The 13,319-nt window shown below is 40.0% G+C and overlaps 1 protein-coding gene across 1 annotated transcript; it reads left to right on the top strand.

Moving 5' to 3' along the window:
* Positions 1–463: 463 nt before the first annotated feature.
* On the top strand, positions 464–12,929 carry Endo16 (calcium-binding protein; the record flags this gene model as incomplete). The annotated part of the gene is given in 8 exon segments (NM_214519.1): positions 464–530; positions 1,629–1,775; positions 5,436–5,649; positions 7,025–7,122; positions 8,411–8,572; positions 9,335–12,194; positions 12,254–12,479; positions 12,483–12,929. Coding segments are annotated over 8 exon segments (4,215 nt in total), but the record flags the coding sequence as incomplete, so codon positions are not given.
* Positions 12,930–13,319: the final 390 nt, after the last annotated feature.

Raw genomic sequence — 13,319 nt, 5'->3', positions numbered from 1 at the left:
TAAAGACTTTAACTTTGTTGGTTTTTCAAATTAATTTCGGATGTTTTTCAGTCGATTCCGATGAGATAAAACCCCGAATATACCTGGAACTGAACGTTCTTTGTTTCCACGAAAGATTTAATGCCCGTAAACACAAACATCTGACAAATGCATTAAACTTCATCAAACCATGTAACAAAAGCGTAATTCCTCTTAAATCGCCCTTACTTCTAAGAACGTCGTAAATCGCAACGTCTCAAAAATATTGACCAAAATGATCACGCCATTATCATCGCGGAGGATTAAGTGATCAAGCTACCAAGAGATTACATCATTTCAAAGTTATCGCATCCCAGGTTAAACTGTTTGAGTTTTGGATTGTGCTATCAAAGACAAAGGGGTGTAACTTTACCCCCCTCATCAAGAGCGGAGGGTTAAATAGAGAAAGACTGGTCGAGGACAGGTCATAATATTGCTAATTTTTGAGACGATGAGGAGGTTAAATATTTTGCTGTTCGCGGTTTTGGCCGTGGCGCGGTCAATGCCCACAGGTAAGAAATATAATAATTTTACAAATTAGTTTTAAGACGCCTCCTTCTTCTTTCTTGTCTTTCAACTGTTAAATACATGCTTTTTGTCAAAATTGTTCATGTCATTATACATGTTGATATGTAAAAAGAAACGAGCTATGGAGAGAAAGATGTCGCATTTATTTCTGAGAGACAAAATCAACCACAAAGTCATACGCCAGAAAACAAAGGTTAAAGACATCATGGAGAAAGTCAGAGAATCGACGTGGAGATGGGCTGGGCATGTAGCAAGACTTCAGGACAATAGATGGACAAATCGTTTAACAGAATGGCAACCAAGGGTGGGAAAGAGAAGAAGAGGAAGGCAGAAGAGAAGATGGAGAGATGACCTAACATCATACATGGGAACGGCCGCTTGGACTAGGACAGCTAAAGACAGAAGAGAATGGACATTTCATGAGGAGGGCTTTGTCCAACGTCTGGATGAACTATAGCCTGATAGATAGATAGATAGAAAAAGAAACGGAAGAAAATACATAAATCTTTAAATTGAATAGTATCCAAAACTACAAACACCAAAAGGTGTTTTGGAAATGCCACAAAATTTCTCTCTAATAATAGAAACCATCCGATGGATGTATTCAATAATTCTCGTATGATATTATCCTTAATGATTTCTTCTTATTTGCCTGATTTCTCCCGCATTTATACTGCATTCTCCCTGTGATTGCTTGTTCTCATAAATCCTTATTGTAAATAGCATGTTAATCTTACCCCACCCATCCAAATTCAACCTACGTTGTAACGAATTTGCTTGGGTTTTCTAAGCGAAGCTGTTCATAAATTTCTCATTCTTTAAACAATGCAATGTATCATGTACAATGTATTCGTTTTTTTTTTTTTAATCTAGACAGCTAAAATTACAGCAAAGACATTTAGCTAATTGTGTGACCTTAATGCAATTTAATTCATCGTCTGTTTGGTGCAAGAAGGGGGTTGTTTTATATTACTTCATTGCAGAGTTAATAGTACCCTCCTTGCCCTGTACATACGTTAATATCTTCATGTAAATGGAACTAATCCATACATATTTTTCATATACTATTCTTGTTGTTTTAGAGTTGCAATGTGACATCGAAGAGGCCCATACGAATGTTGGAACACCACGAGTAGTCGACGATGACTCTAACTCACTCATGATCTCCAACTTTGAGCTTTCACTCGACGAGGTCGACGAGGGCTTCCTACCCGAGATCGAATATGCAGGTAAGATTGTCTTGTTTAGATCGTTTTCTTTTTAGATTTCGTTGACCTGACTTGAGCTATTGTGTTAAACTAGTTGGGTGTTGCTTGAAAGTTGCGATTGAATGCGAGTTGCAAAATTTGCAACTGTATATTTGTAATCGATTGCAACTCAATTTTCTTGCAAATCTAGCTTTTATTCTCTCTCTCTCTCACTCTCTCTATCTCTCTCTCTCTCTCTCTCTCTCTCTCTCTCTTTCTCTCCCCCCCTCTCTCTCTCTCTCTCTCTCTCTTACTAATGGGGCGTTGCAGAAATTTGAGTTGCGATCAATTGCAAATTTGCAATTAATCGCAAGACTTACGGTTCATTTGGGGGATTTGCAATTGATTGCAACTTTCTTACAATGTTTAAGTAATATGATTTGAGTTTGCCATGTATCGATGTGGTTGGTTTAGTTTCGTGCAAACTGATATATTTCTAAAGATTTTAGTTGATTATGTGATTTATTAAGGTATTATCTTGCTAGGGTTATTGTTAGACGTAAGAAGTAAGAATATGCAGAAGAGCCGTGGAAGAAGAAAAAGAAGAAGAAAGGAGAGAGAGAGAAAAAAAAAAGAGAGAGAAAGAGAGAGAGAGAGAGAGAGAGAGAGAGAGAGAGAAAGAGAACAGAAATCACGGACAATGACCGGTAAATAGTTTATTCCATTATAATTTATGTTTATAATAATGAAAAAATTACTATGCTTTATAAATGATGTACGCTATGCGGTATTTTGGATGATAATTTGAAACAGAAGTTTGTGGTGGTGAACTACAAATAAAGTATGATTACAAAACCTGTAATGGTGTCCTGCGGTGTTATGCCCTTGGCAAAAGGGGTATATTTTTTATTAACGCTCGAGGGGGGGGGGGGGGGGGGGAGTGGGCGTCAAAATGAAAGTTAAAAAGGTCTATGCTATAGGCATTCCAACTGCATATTTAACTGGAAATCTTTTGCATGATACACATTTGAAGATTTCGTTGGCACTTTTTGACAAAGCCACCCCCACCCAATAAAACTGATTGATTTCCTTGAATTCGCAATTCTCTTTCCAGGAGCGAAATAATACCGTGACTTTCCATATGACCTGTAGAACAAAACAACCATAATATCCATTAGACGATCATTACTGTCAAATATGAGGCCCCAGCTGCTTCCTTTTAGCTAGTATAGTAGTAAGAAAAATGCATATTGCGTCTTATAGTTCTAGGCATTCAATCCATCTTTTGGTTTTATTTAGCTCTGGGGGCCTTAATGCATAAAATGTATCATCGTATCACTGCATCCGATGCCAGCATAATGCGTGTTGATATACCGCATTACATGTGGTTTTATGTATATATTCATAATTATTTAAACGTTTTTCTGAAAATGCCGTATGGCTGATAAGAAAATGCCGTATGGCAAATCTTTTTGTAATATATATATATTTCAAAATGTGATTTCATCTCGATAGATTGTGATATAATAGTACTAACCCTTTGACATGCTGGGTGTAGTTCTTAACACTTTATATGCCACAGAAATAATCTTCCTGTGCCACGTTGTATTTTTCATGGGAAAGATATGATTCATCGTAGGCTTTTATATGTCCAGTGAAAGATTAATTTGTACCAGTGTTAAAGCCCCACTGCACTACTAATAGCGAATTGCACCCTCTATATAGCAAACAATGTCTAATCGGTGCATGTTAATTGGTCCCACATGATCCCCTTTTTCTTATGTTAATTGGGAGCTGATTTGATGAGATGACCACCTGTCAGTGAACTTGCAGGAGGTTTAATCCCCCTGGCCAAACTAGTGCAGACGGGCTGTAAAAGGGTTGCCACGAAGCTAATCAAGACTCGTTATGGATATTTTTGCAAAACCATGATTTCGCACACAGTCACCATAGATTAATCCAGACATATTTATATGATTAATGTTCAAACTCAAATAGACAGAGTGATCAAATGAAGTAAAAAGAAAAGAAACTAATGTTGAAATAAACTAAAGTTGCTTCACGCCTTTGAGATTCCCTCCTTCTTGTTTTTCGCAACACAGACAAGCTAGAAAGGTTTAAAGGTACTATGTCCCATTTGCAGGACAAAAAATTAAAAGCCAATGGCATCTGTATAAGAAAAAATAATTTAGAACTTCTTTCAAAACAAAAGTGCTTGAAAATGACTTTTAGTGGTAAAATAAAGACCATTAGTTGTCGAATCGACTTATTAAGTGATTGCAATCACTTAAGTGATAGTCTGATTTTCAGACCCTTTTACCGAATGGTCGTACGTTTTGTACAGCACAAAGATTCAATCAGTTAATTTTGGCCGTTACAAGTAGTGGGTTATTGATGTAGACAAGTGCTCGTGTAATACAGCTCATTTCATGCATGTGATTACCAAAGAAAAAAGATGTCAGTTAGTCACTCAATAGTGTCTGACAGTGAAGTGTAGAAGGTAAACGAGTTTCCTTGCATTATGTAGATACTAGGACAATGCTAATGCTTAAATTTCACAGATAAGACATACAAGACATATTCATAATTCCCTGCAAAGTTCTATAGAATTTGATGTTGGCTGCAAAAGGGACATAGTATCTTTAAAACAGGCCTAAAACCCCATCTTTTCTAGCAAATGTGTAGTCCATAACTATCGAAGGAGCGGGCGCCAGATAAATGGCGCCATGCAATTAATGTTGATCATGCATTATACGGAAAAGACATTCTCATATCGAGGGGTACAAGGACAATGTTCGCGCCATCTCAAATATTGTGTTAAAGGATTAAGCAAGGGGCTACTAGAACAAAACGCGAAATGTTAAGGGTACCTGGGGATTAACATCAAACTCTTTTGTCTACTTAATCTCTATTGGGGATATCTTATCTCATAGAATGATTCAACTGATTTCGTAACTAGGTTCACAGTCCTTTGTGACGTATAATCACACAGGTTAATTGGAGACAAAAATCAAAGACCAGAATTGCTAGATTTTGTTTAATACAGGGATAAACATATGATGTTTAAGGTAACGTTAGGAAATCGTTTTATAAGTGTTTGATACTATTGATTGGCTTGATAGTAGACATGACCGTATTCTTCATAGACGTACTCCTCGTAGAAAAAAATTATGTTTACTGGCATATAGGTGCTTATTATCAAATCAAATTCTTTGAAAGCGAAATGCAGCCTTAGAGAACACAAAGACAATATGATGTGAAATGTATGCAATCTCTTTAATAATTAAATTAATGATTTTCAAAATGCATGATGTAAATGTTCATTGATTTTTTGTCAAAATTGTTTGTAATTGATTGTCCTGTTGTATTAAATGAAACTAAACCTAACACTAAAACTGAAATAAATGAACATGTTTTACATGTTTATGTAAATTCTATAATGTGTTAACACAAGAAAAAAAAAATTGTATTAATGCAAACAACGGCGTTTCGGGGCCATAATTTTTATGATGATGTTGATGATGGGTTGCATTGGTATTATTATGTTCAATCACTTTTTTCAATCATTGGATACGTACAATGATTCGAATATGTGTTTGTAATGAAGAAGTACTTCATGAAACATCCGCTATAAAGGCCTAGGAGTACTCTGTTCACGCTGTCTAACATGTCATCACTTTTGTTATAAATTTTCTATTACAGTCAGTCTCAAAAGCAACAGCGACCTCTTTCAAGAGTTCCTGGTCACTGCACACAACAACGATCCCCATTGCGATCACGGAACGATGATTGATAAGTACGATATCGGAACGCCAGATGAAGGCTGCCCTCATGTGATCAGACAGGCTATAGTTTCGGACATGCGCAGAATATCGTTCAGCTGGAAGGCACCCGCATGTGGTTGCGTTTCTTTTAGGTATTTAAGAATGAAAAAAATAACATAAATAATTTGGCATCATGTTCTTTTTGTATGCCTCTGTTTTTGTGTGTTTATATTTTTGTCAGAGGCTTGTATCCCCTCCCAACCCCCTGAATCTACGTGTGTTATACAAATATACACTTGAGAGGTTCTGGTTAAACCTATGCGCCAGAGGTGACTCCAATAGTACTATTTACTGAGGGGCGCAACCCCGAAGCATATGGTACTTTTGGAGTCACCGAGGCCCATAGTTTTAACCAGTACATCGAATAGAAGGCATGTTATGTTTTTTTTTTTTTTTTTTTTTTTAATATTACCATTTTGGGGGGGAAATTAAATGTAGAATTTAAAAAAATGTCAATTTATATCAAAATGTTTTTTAATAAAACTATTTTGTTTTCATTAGATTAAGATTTGGAAAAAAAACAAAAAACAATTAGAACAAAAATTCACATTTATTTTCCAACTCCCATCAAAAACTAATAAATTATTGATGCATGATATAATAAATACTTCATTCGCATGTTGCTCTAAATATGATTATGTTTGAGAAAATTAACACAATTACTAACAAATTATCAACGTCTTCGTCTCTTTTCGTGTTTATCTTCTTCTTTTTAAAATCCTTCCGTTGTCATTGTCTGTAAGTTAATTTGAGGGAGGATATTATGCTATAGTTTCATGAACCTTTTATTCAATTCAAAATCTACGCTAGTATTTTTTTTCTCCTTTAAGCATTACAGCTGGAGAAATGTCAATGACTTCCAAAGAAACACCCCTTAATATTCTTCTCATATAAACGGAATCATGCGCATAAGTTTGCAATTCATCGGTTCACTTTAGACTAATTATTCTCGATAGTATGCCGCCGTAGGGGACGCTAGACCATATGAGTAATTTTCAACATTGGGTTCATTCGGTACTTTGTCTCCTTTTTAAAAAAGTAGATGCATGGGGGTGGGGGAATGCATTCAGTCGCTTGTTTATGTTTCCTTCTTCAGTTTGATTATAATGTTTTATTCATGGATTGTAGAACATTATAACCCAGTGATTCGTTGAGAATTAAGATTTGAGACCTGCATTGTGTTTAACTGTAACATGCATCCCTTTCTCTCTCTCTCTCTCTCTCTCTCTCTCCCTCTCTCTCTCTCTATTTTCACTCCTGTTATTCTTCTGTCTCTCTCAAACTCCATATAAATATTTCTTTCCCTCCCTCTCCAGTTTCTCTGTCCCGATCTTCTGCTCATTTGTTTGCCCCCCCCCCCAACCCACCCTTCTCCCATCGTCAATCTGTTCTCAATGGACGCTATTAATTCTAACCGCCATCACTTATATCCTAACATGCCATTTCTTTGAATATTTGATTACCCAGAGCTACTGTCAAGACTGCTGAACACGTGTACTCTGAGTCTTCATCGGAGAAGGGCTCCCTCTTCAAAGAAGTGTGTTTAATTGGCATGAACAAGTCAGGTAACAGACCTTTGATTTTTGTATGATATTCATGTTCTATACTGATTAAAGGCATATTTTAACAATGTTAAATAAGAGATGCATGGCCCTACGTGTTACCAGTGTCTGTGATATGGTGTAATATTGAAGCCCTAAATAGATTGTGCTTCAAAATGATCATGAAGTGCCTCAAAAAAGTAAAAAGAAATGAGTGAACAGTTTTACCATACCCATTTTCCCTATACACTTTAGTGTTATATAAACCGTTAGGAAAACGAAAAACGAAATTTCGATTTCCAATCATAAATATCTTGATAATCTGACAAGCGATCGGCTTGTAAAAGTCATGAGGTTCCTGACTGACCTATATCCAGGATTTTGCTTTAGAATCTGGGACAAAGTTACCCAATCCCTTTAAGAAACAAATGGTGGTTGGGTCTTATTTACCAATGGTATAGCCAACCAATATTAATAGTGCTCTTTCTGTGGGTTATGCACTTATCATTACTTCAGCAATTGTCACGTACACATTTACACCTTGGTAGAGAGTGGCAAATGTGCAGCAAATGTGGTTAAATATCTAACGAAAGGACTTAGTGCTAGGCAGGGATTCGAACCCTGAACCATTGGATTGCGAGTCAAGTGAATGAACCACTATACTATCACACAAGCTTGCTCAGTTGTCTGTACAAAATGAAATGCTTTACACCAAAAATAGTGATTCATTTAATCCTTGTCGAGGCAATGACGTTTTCACGGAAAGCATTTGTCTGCTTTTGCCACTCTCGGCCATGTTAGGTGAATGGTAAAATGTAGAAAAAATGAATTAACTGGATTGATCAAGGAGGTTTGGCTATAGCTATAGAGTAAAAGCAATATTCAGCGCTACATGTATGTATCCTCTGTCAAAAGCACTTCACAAAAACGCTATTATAATATCCAACCCCATCCCCCTTCTATCTCTCTCTATATTTATCACTTTCTGACTCTCTCTCTCTCTCTCTCTCTCTCTCTCTCTCTCTCTCTCTCTCATTCTCTGCTTATATGTCTCTGTCTTTCCCTCTTTCCCTTTCTGCCTGCCAACCCCCCCCCCCCACCCCCTCTCTCTTTCTATTTATATTTCTCTTCCAATATTTCTCACTCCCACATAACTATTAAATTGTCTTTCTGCTTTTCTTTCTCTCTCTATCTCTCTCCCTCTCACTTCTCTTTCTCTCTCTCTCTCTCTCTCTCTCTCTCTCTCTCTCTCTCTCTCTCTCTCTCTCTCTCTCTCTCTCTCACACTTTCTCTCTCTCTTTTCCCTGTGTAGATGAAGAAGAGGAGATGGAAGCGATGAAAGAGGAAGAGGTTTTGGAAGAAGAGCCGTTCTATGACGAGGAGCTCTATGGGAACATTGAACGGCTATGCGAGGAAGGAAACTTTAGAGGAACCATTCTACCTGCAGTCATCAAGGAATGCTGCCTACTTCCCGGTATTTTATTTATTTAGTTATCTCGTTAAAGCCCCACTGCACTACGTATAGCTACTTGCGCCCTCTATATAGCAAACAATGCCTAATCGGTGCTTGTTGGTCCCCATGATCCCCTATTTTAAAGTTTATTGAGAGCTGATATGATGAGATAACCACTTGTCAGTGACCTTGCAGGGAGGTCTAATCCCTCCTGGCCAAACTAGTGCAGTGTGGCTTTAAATGTATGCATTGTATTTATTCCTGTTCTCTTTTTGTCTTTATTCAATTAATCATTCATTGATTTATTTCTTTATTTTCAGTGTTGTTTAAACAGGGATGATTAATTAACTGCTGTACTTGAGGGCCCTAGTTTAAAACAATGCATAATTATATACAAAAGTAACTAAATAAGAAAATGTATAGAAGCGTGAAAAACATGTACAGCGAAAGCTCAAGGATTTTACATAACTGAAGGACTTCCTTCTTATGTGAATTGGGAAGAGATACTGAAAGATAAAGGGGAAAAACAAACTGGATTGGCAGTAGATAATTTGAAGGGAGAGAAAAACTGAAGAGGTCTGATTTATTTATTTGTTTATGTGTTTATCATATTTTTATTTTTTTTTAATTTGTTTTACCGCTTGTAAGATTTAAAGCCTATCAGACAAAATATAATTTCGAACTAAAATGTAAATAATTTCAATTAGGTCAGTTGATATAATTCTTTTTTATGAGTGAGTTATTCAATATTCATGTTATGTTCCCTTGGTTTTACTTTGACAGTTCAACAACGCAGAATGTGTCTGGTGCGAGTCATCCCAGGTGAAGAAGATGATATCCACAGGTTGGATACCTTCTGCTCCAAGATTGCGGGAAACTTCTTCAACGGTCACCCCGTCTTAGCCGACGCAGAGGGCGTGCGACGATGCTGTGAGCTGACTAGCGATTCGGATCGTATGGTTTGCATGAGCGAGGAGAAAAGAATGCACTATGACGAAATCTGCAGTTTGAGTGGGGCTAGCGTGAACAACACCGTGGAAGATCGTTTGCCCGGTCGCAACTGTTGCAGCCTCCAGGGTGATCTCAGGTACAACTGCATGGAAAAGAAGGCACTTCGGGAGAATCAAAAGAAACGTCTGGAGGAGAGGCGCAACATGAGGCGCAAGGTGGAAAAGGTGAAGCGTCTTTGCAACGCTGTTGACCAAACACCAGAAGGTGATAGGGACAGTGAGGATTACCAAACGTGCTGTATGGTTGAGGACGTGGACGATGCATTGGCGTGTTTCAGGGAAGTCGAGAGGGACAACTTTGATGGATTGTGCAAGAAGCAAGCCTTGCGATACAGCAACGGTAAAAAGGAAAGAGTTCATCCGTGCTGCAGATTGGAGAGTGAAGAAAGGTATGAATGTTTCTTGGTAAAACGTTCGAACAACCAACAATCAAGAATTAACTCAACAAGAGCACCAGTACCGAATACTCAAGGTTCGACTCGACCGACATTCATGCAGAGGTTATGTGCAAAGCTTCGAAAGGACGATGCGGATGACACACTCATCGCTTGTTGTCAGCAATCATCATTTCTCAAAAAGAAGAGATGCATGGACAAGAGACAAAATTATGCTTTGGCCAAAATTTGCAACGCCAGCAACGTAAGCGTTTCATACGCCATTGTTGAGGGAGAGAGTTTCAACGCTGCCAAGAAGAACCTTCATCCCGAGCACGAATGCTGTATTCTGAACGAAGAGGAGCGGATGTCCTGCATCAGAACAATGAGGATGTCAATGTCCAAGCTTAGACGTCAGGATTCATCTGAGAAGCCAGTGCGTGTAGAAGCTGCACGTGAGCAAAAGGAACAGCGATGGGTGAAGGAGGAGGGCCGTCAGAATAAAGCCATTTGCGCTGCTGTGAGAGAAGACGTTGATATGATAGACGAGCAGGTCGTCCGTTGCTGCGAAAACGACGGTGAAAGTCGGCGGGAATGTCTAGCTGTTCTCCGTAGGAACCACTTTACCGCTATATGCAATACCGATGACTTGTTCCAAATAGACATTTTCAGTACCATTTTGCGCACAGAAGACCCAATCAATGACGAACATAGGTGTTGCATGAGACCGAACGCCGATATAAGAGCTGCGTGCTTCTCTCGCATAGATCGCCAGGTCGCGATGCTGTCCTACAGTCCCCCAGTTATTGAAGAGGTGCAAGATATTCGAACAGAGCTCCTCGCCGTTGCAGAGTTCAACAGAATCGACAGAGTCTGCCAAGAATCGAAAAGTGCGACCTCGCTTGAACTAAAAGGACGATGGCCGGTGAAAAAGTGTTGTAGGTTCCAGAACAATCGAAGGTATACTTGCCTGATGGACGCCGCAACAAAACTAGCTGACCAATCGTGCGACGGACCTCCTCCTAGAGTATACTTTCCAATGGGATTCTACGGAGAATACATCCCAAGTGACTACACTGGCCCTTTCCTCGATCCTTCCCACCCATGCTGTTCATTGACCAGTGACATGCGACAAGACTGCATCCAGGAGGCCAGCATGGCTGTTCTTGCATTGCGACTACCCATGATTCAGGTCAAGCCACTGGTTGAGTTTTTCAAAGAGTTGCCATCTGATACGCGTTTTGATGCCAATCACCAGGAAGACATTTGCCAGGCTGCAGTAGATTTCCAAAGCTTATACGCTGATCTTGAAAACGGCCTTGACGTAGAACTGAACCAGCCTTCAAGAATCCAGACTGAATTACAGGAGCTTCAGGACCTTCTAGCAGAAGAACTGACAGAAGAGGAAGAGGAACAATTGGAACAACTTGCCGAGCAGAATGAAGAACAGTTAGAATTGTTAGCTGAGCAAGAAGAGGAACAGGCAGAATTGCTGGCTGAGCAAGAAGAGGAGCGTCTTGAAATACTTGAGGAACAGGCTCAACAGCTAGCAGAGCAGAATCAACAGAATGAAGAAGAGGAGGAAGAGGAGGAGGAAGAGGAGGAAGAGGAGGAAGACGATCGCCGACGGAAACGAAGAAAAGCTACTAGGTTCCGGAGACCTACTGCTAACAAGGTGCGTGCGGCTGCGGGCCGCAGTATCTATGAGGTCGACAGTTTAGTTCATTGTTGCCAGGAAAATTTTGTGGCGGAAAGAAATTCTTGCATGACAAACTTTTGGGTGCAACTGTTAGAAGAAGCATGTGCAGCCCTTCCTTACTTACCTGATTCTTCTTCTGCTACGTCTACTGGCCTGGAATATGCTTCAGAACTTGCACAAGCCGATAATAATGTGCTCGCCCCAGCTCCATTGACGTTTGGAGGACGCGGAGACATTCGAACCTCTAAAGCAGTAAAGTCAATCTCAGAATCTACAGTCGTTTTGAATTATGATGAAGACAACTTCCGATCATGCTGTGCTCTCTTTGGGGAAGCCCAACTGAAATGCTTCCAAATGCACTATAGTCCTAATGCTCCTAGCTCACAAATGGAAAGTGAGGGATCTGCGAATCCGTCAACGATAGGCAGTGTGTCCGAGGGATATGTATCTGAAAGCCAGGGGCAAGAAAGTGAGAGATCTGAAAGTGAAGGTTCTGAAGGGGAGGATTCCGAAGAGACAGAGGGCGCTGAAGAACCACAGGAGCAAATGGAAAGTGAAGGGGAAGATCTGGAAGAGTCAGAGGGCGCTGAAGAACCACAGGAGCAAATGGAAAGTGAAGGGGAGATCTGGAAGAGTCAGATGGCGCTGAAGAACCACAGGAGCAAATGGAAAGTGAAGGACAAGAACCCGAGTCAGAGGAAGATGTCGATTCTGGAGAAATAACTGATGGATCGGACATGAACATGCCAGGACCGGGATCATCTGACGGAGGTGTTCCACTAGGACTAACGGAAGTCGATGAACAAACATCCGATGGAGAGGAGCCCGAGGAACCAGAAGAGCCAGAAGGAGAACAAGGACCACACGAACAGATGGAGAGCGAGGGAGAAGGAAATGAATCTGAAGAAGAGGAGGTTGAGGAACCCCAGGAAGTGATAGAAAGTGAAGGACAACAGTCTGAATCAGAAGACCCAGAATTTGAAGGAGAAGAACCGGAAGAATCAGAAGGAGAACAAGAACCGCAAGAACAGATGAAAAGTATAGGACAAGAACCCGAGTCAGAGGAAGATGTCGATTCTGGAGAAGTAACTGACGGATCGGACATGAACATGCCAGGACAGGGATCGTCTGACAGAGCAGGAGGTGTTCCACTAGGACTAGTGGAAGTCAAAACATCCAACCAAGAGGGGTCTGAAGTACAAGAAGAATCGCAGGACCCACAGGAACAAATGGAAGGTGAAGGTCAAGGAAGTGAATCGGAGGGAGAAGAACCAGAAGAACCAGAAGAACCAGAAGAAGGAGAAGGAGGAGAAGAAGGACCACAAAAACAGGTGGAGAGCGAAGGAGAAGAAAATGAATCTGAAGAAGAGGAGGTGGAGGAACCCCAGGGAGTGATCGAAAGTGAAGGAAAACAGTCTGAATCAGAAGACCCAGAATTTAAAGGAGAAGAACCGGAAGAATCAGAAGGAGAACAAGAACCGCAAGAACAGATGGAAAGCGGAGGAGAAGAAAATGAATCTGAAGGAGAGGAGGTGGAGGAACCCCAGGGAGTGATGGAAAGTGAAGGACAACAGTCTGATTCAGAAGACCCAGAATTTGAAGGAGAAGAACCGGAAGACTCAGATGGAGAACAAGAACCGCAAGAACAGATGGAAAGCGGAGGAGAAGAAAGCGATTCTGAAGGA

Source organism: Strongylocentrotus purpuratus, unplaced genomic scaffold, assembly GCF_000002235.5.
Source record: "Strongylocentrotus purpuratus isolate Spur 01 unplaced genomic scaffold, Spur_5.0 spur5_scaffold_17, whole genome shotgun sequence".
Taxonomy (NCBI): domain Eukaryota; kingdom Metazoa; phylum Echinodermata; class Echinoidea; order Camarodonta; family Strongylocentrotidae; genus Strongylocentrotus; species Strongylocentrotus purpuratus.
The sequence above is the reverse complement of the archived record's forward strand: the minus strand, read 5'-3'. Positions and strand labels throughout refer to the sequence as shown.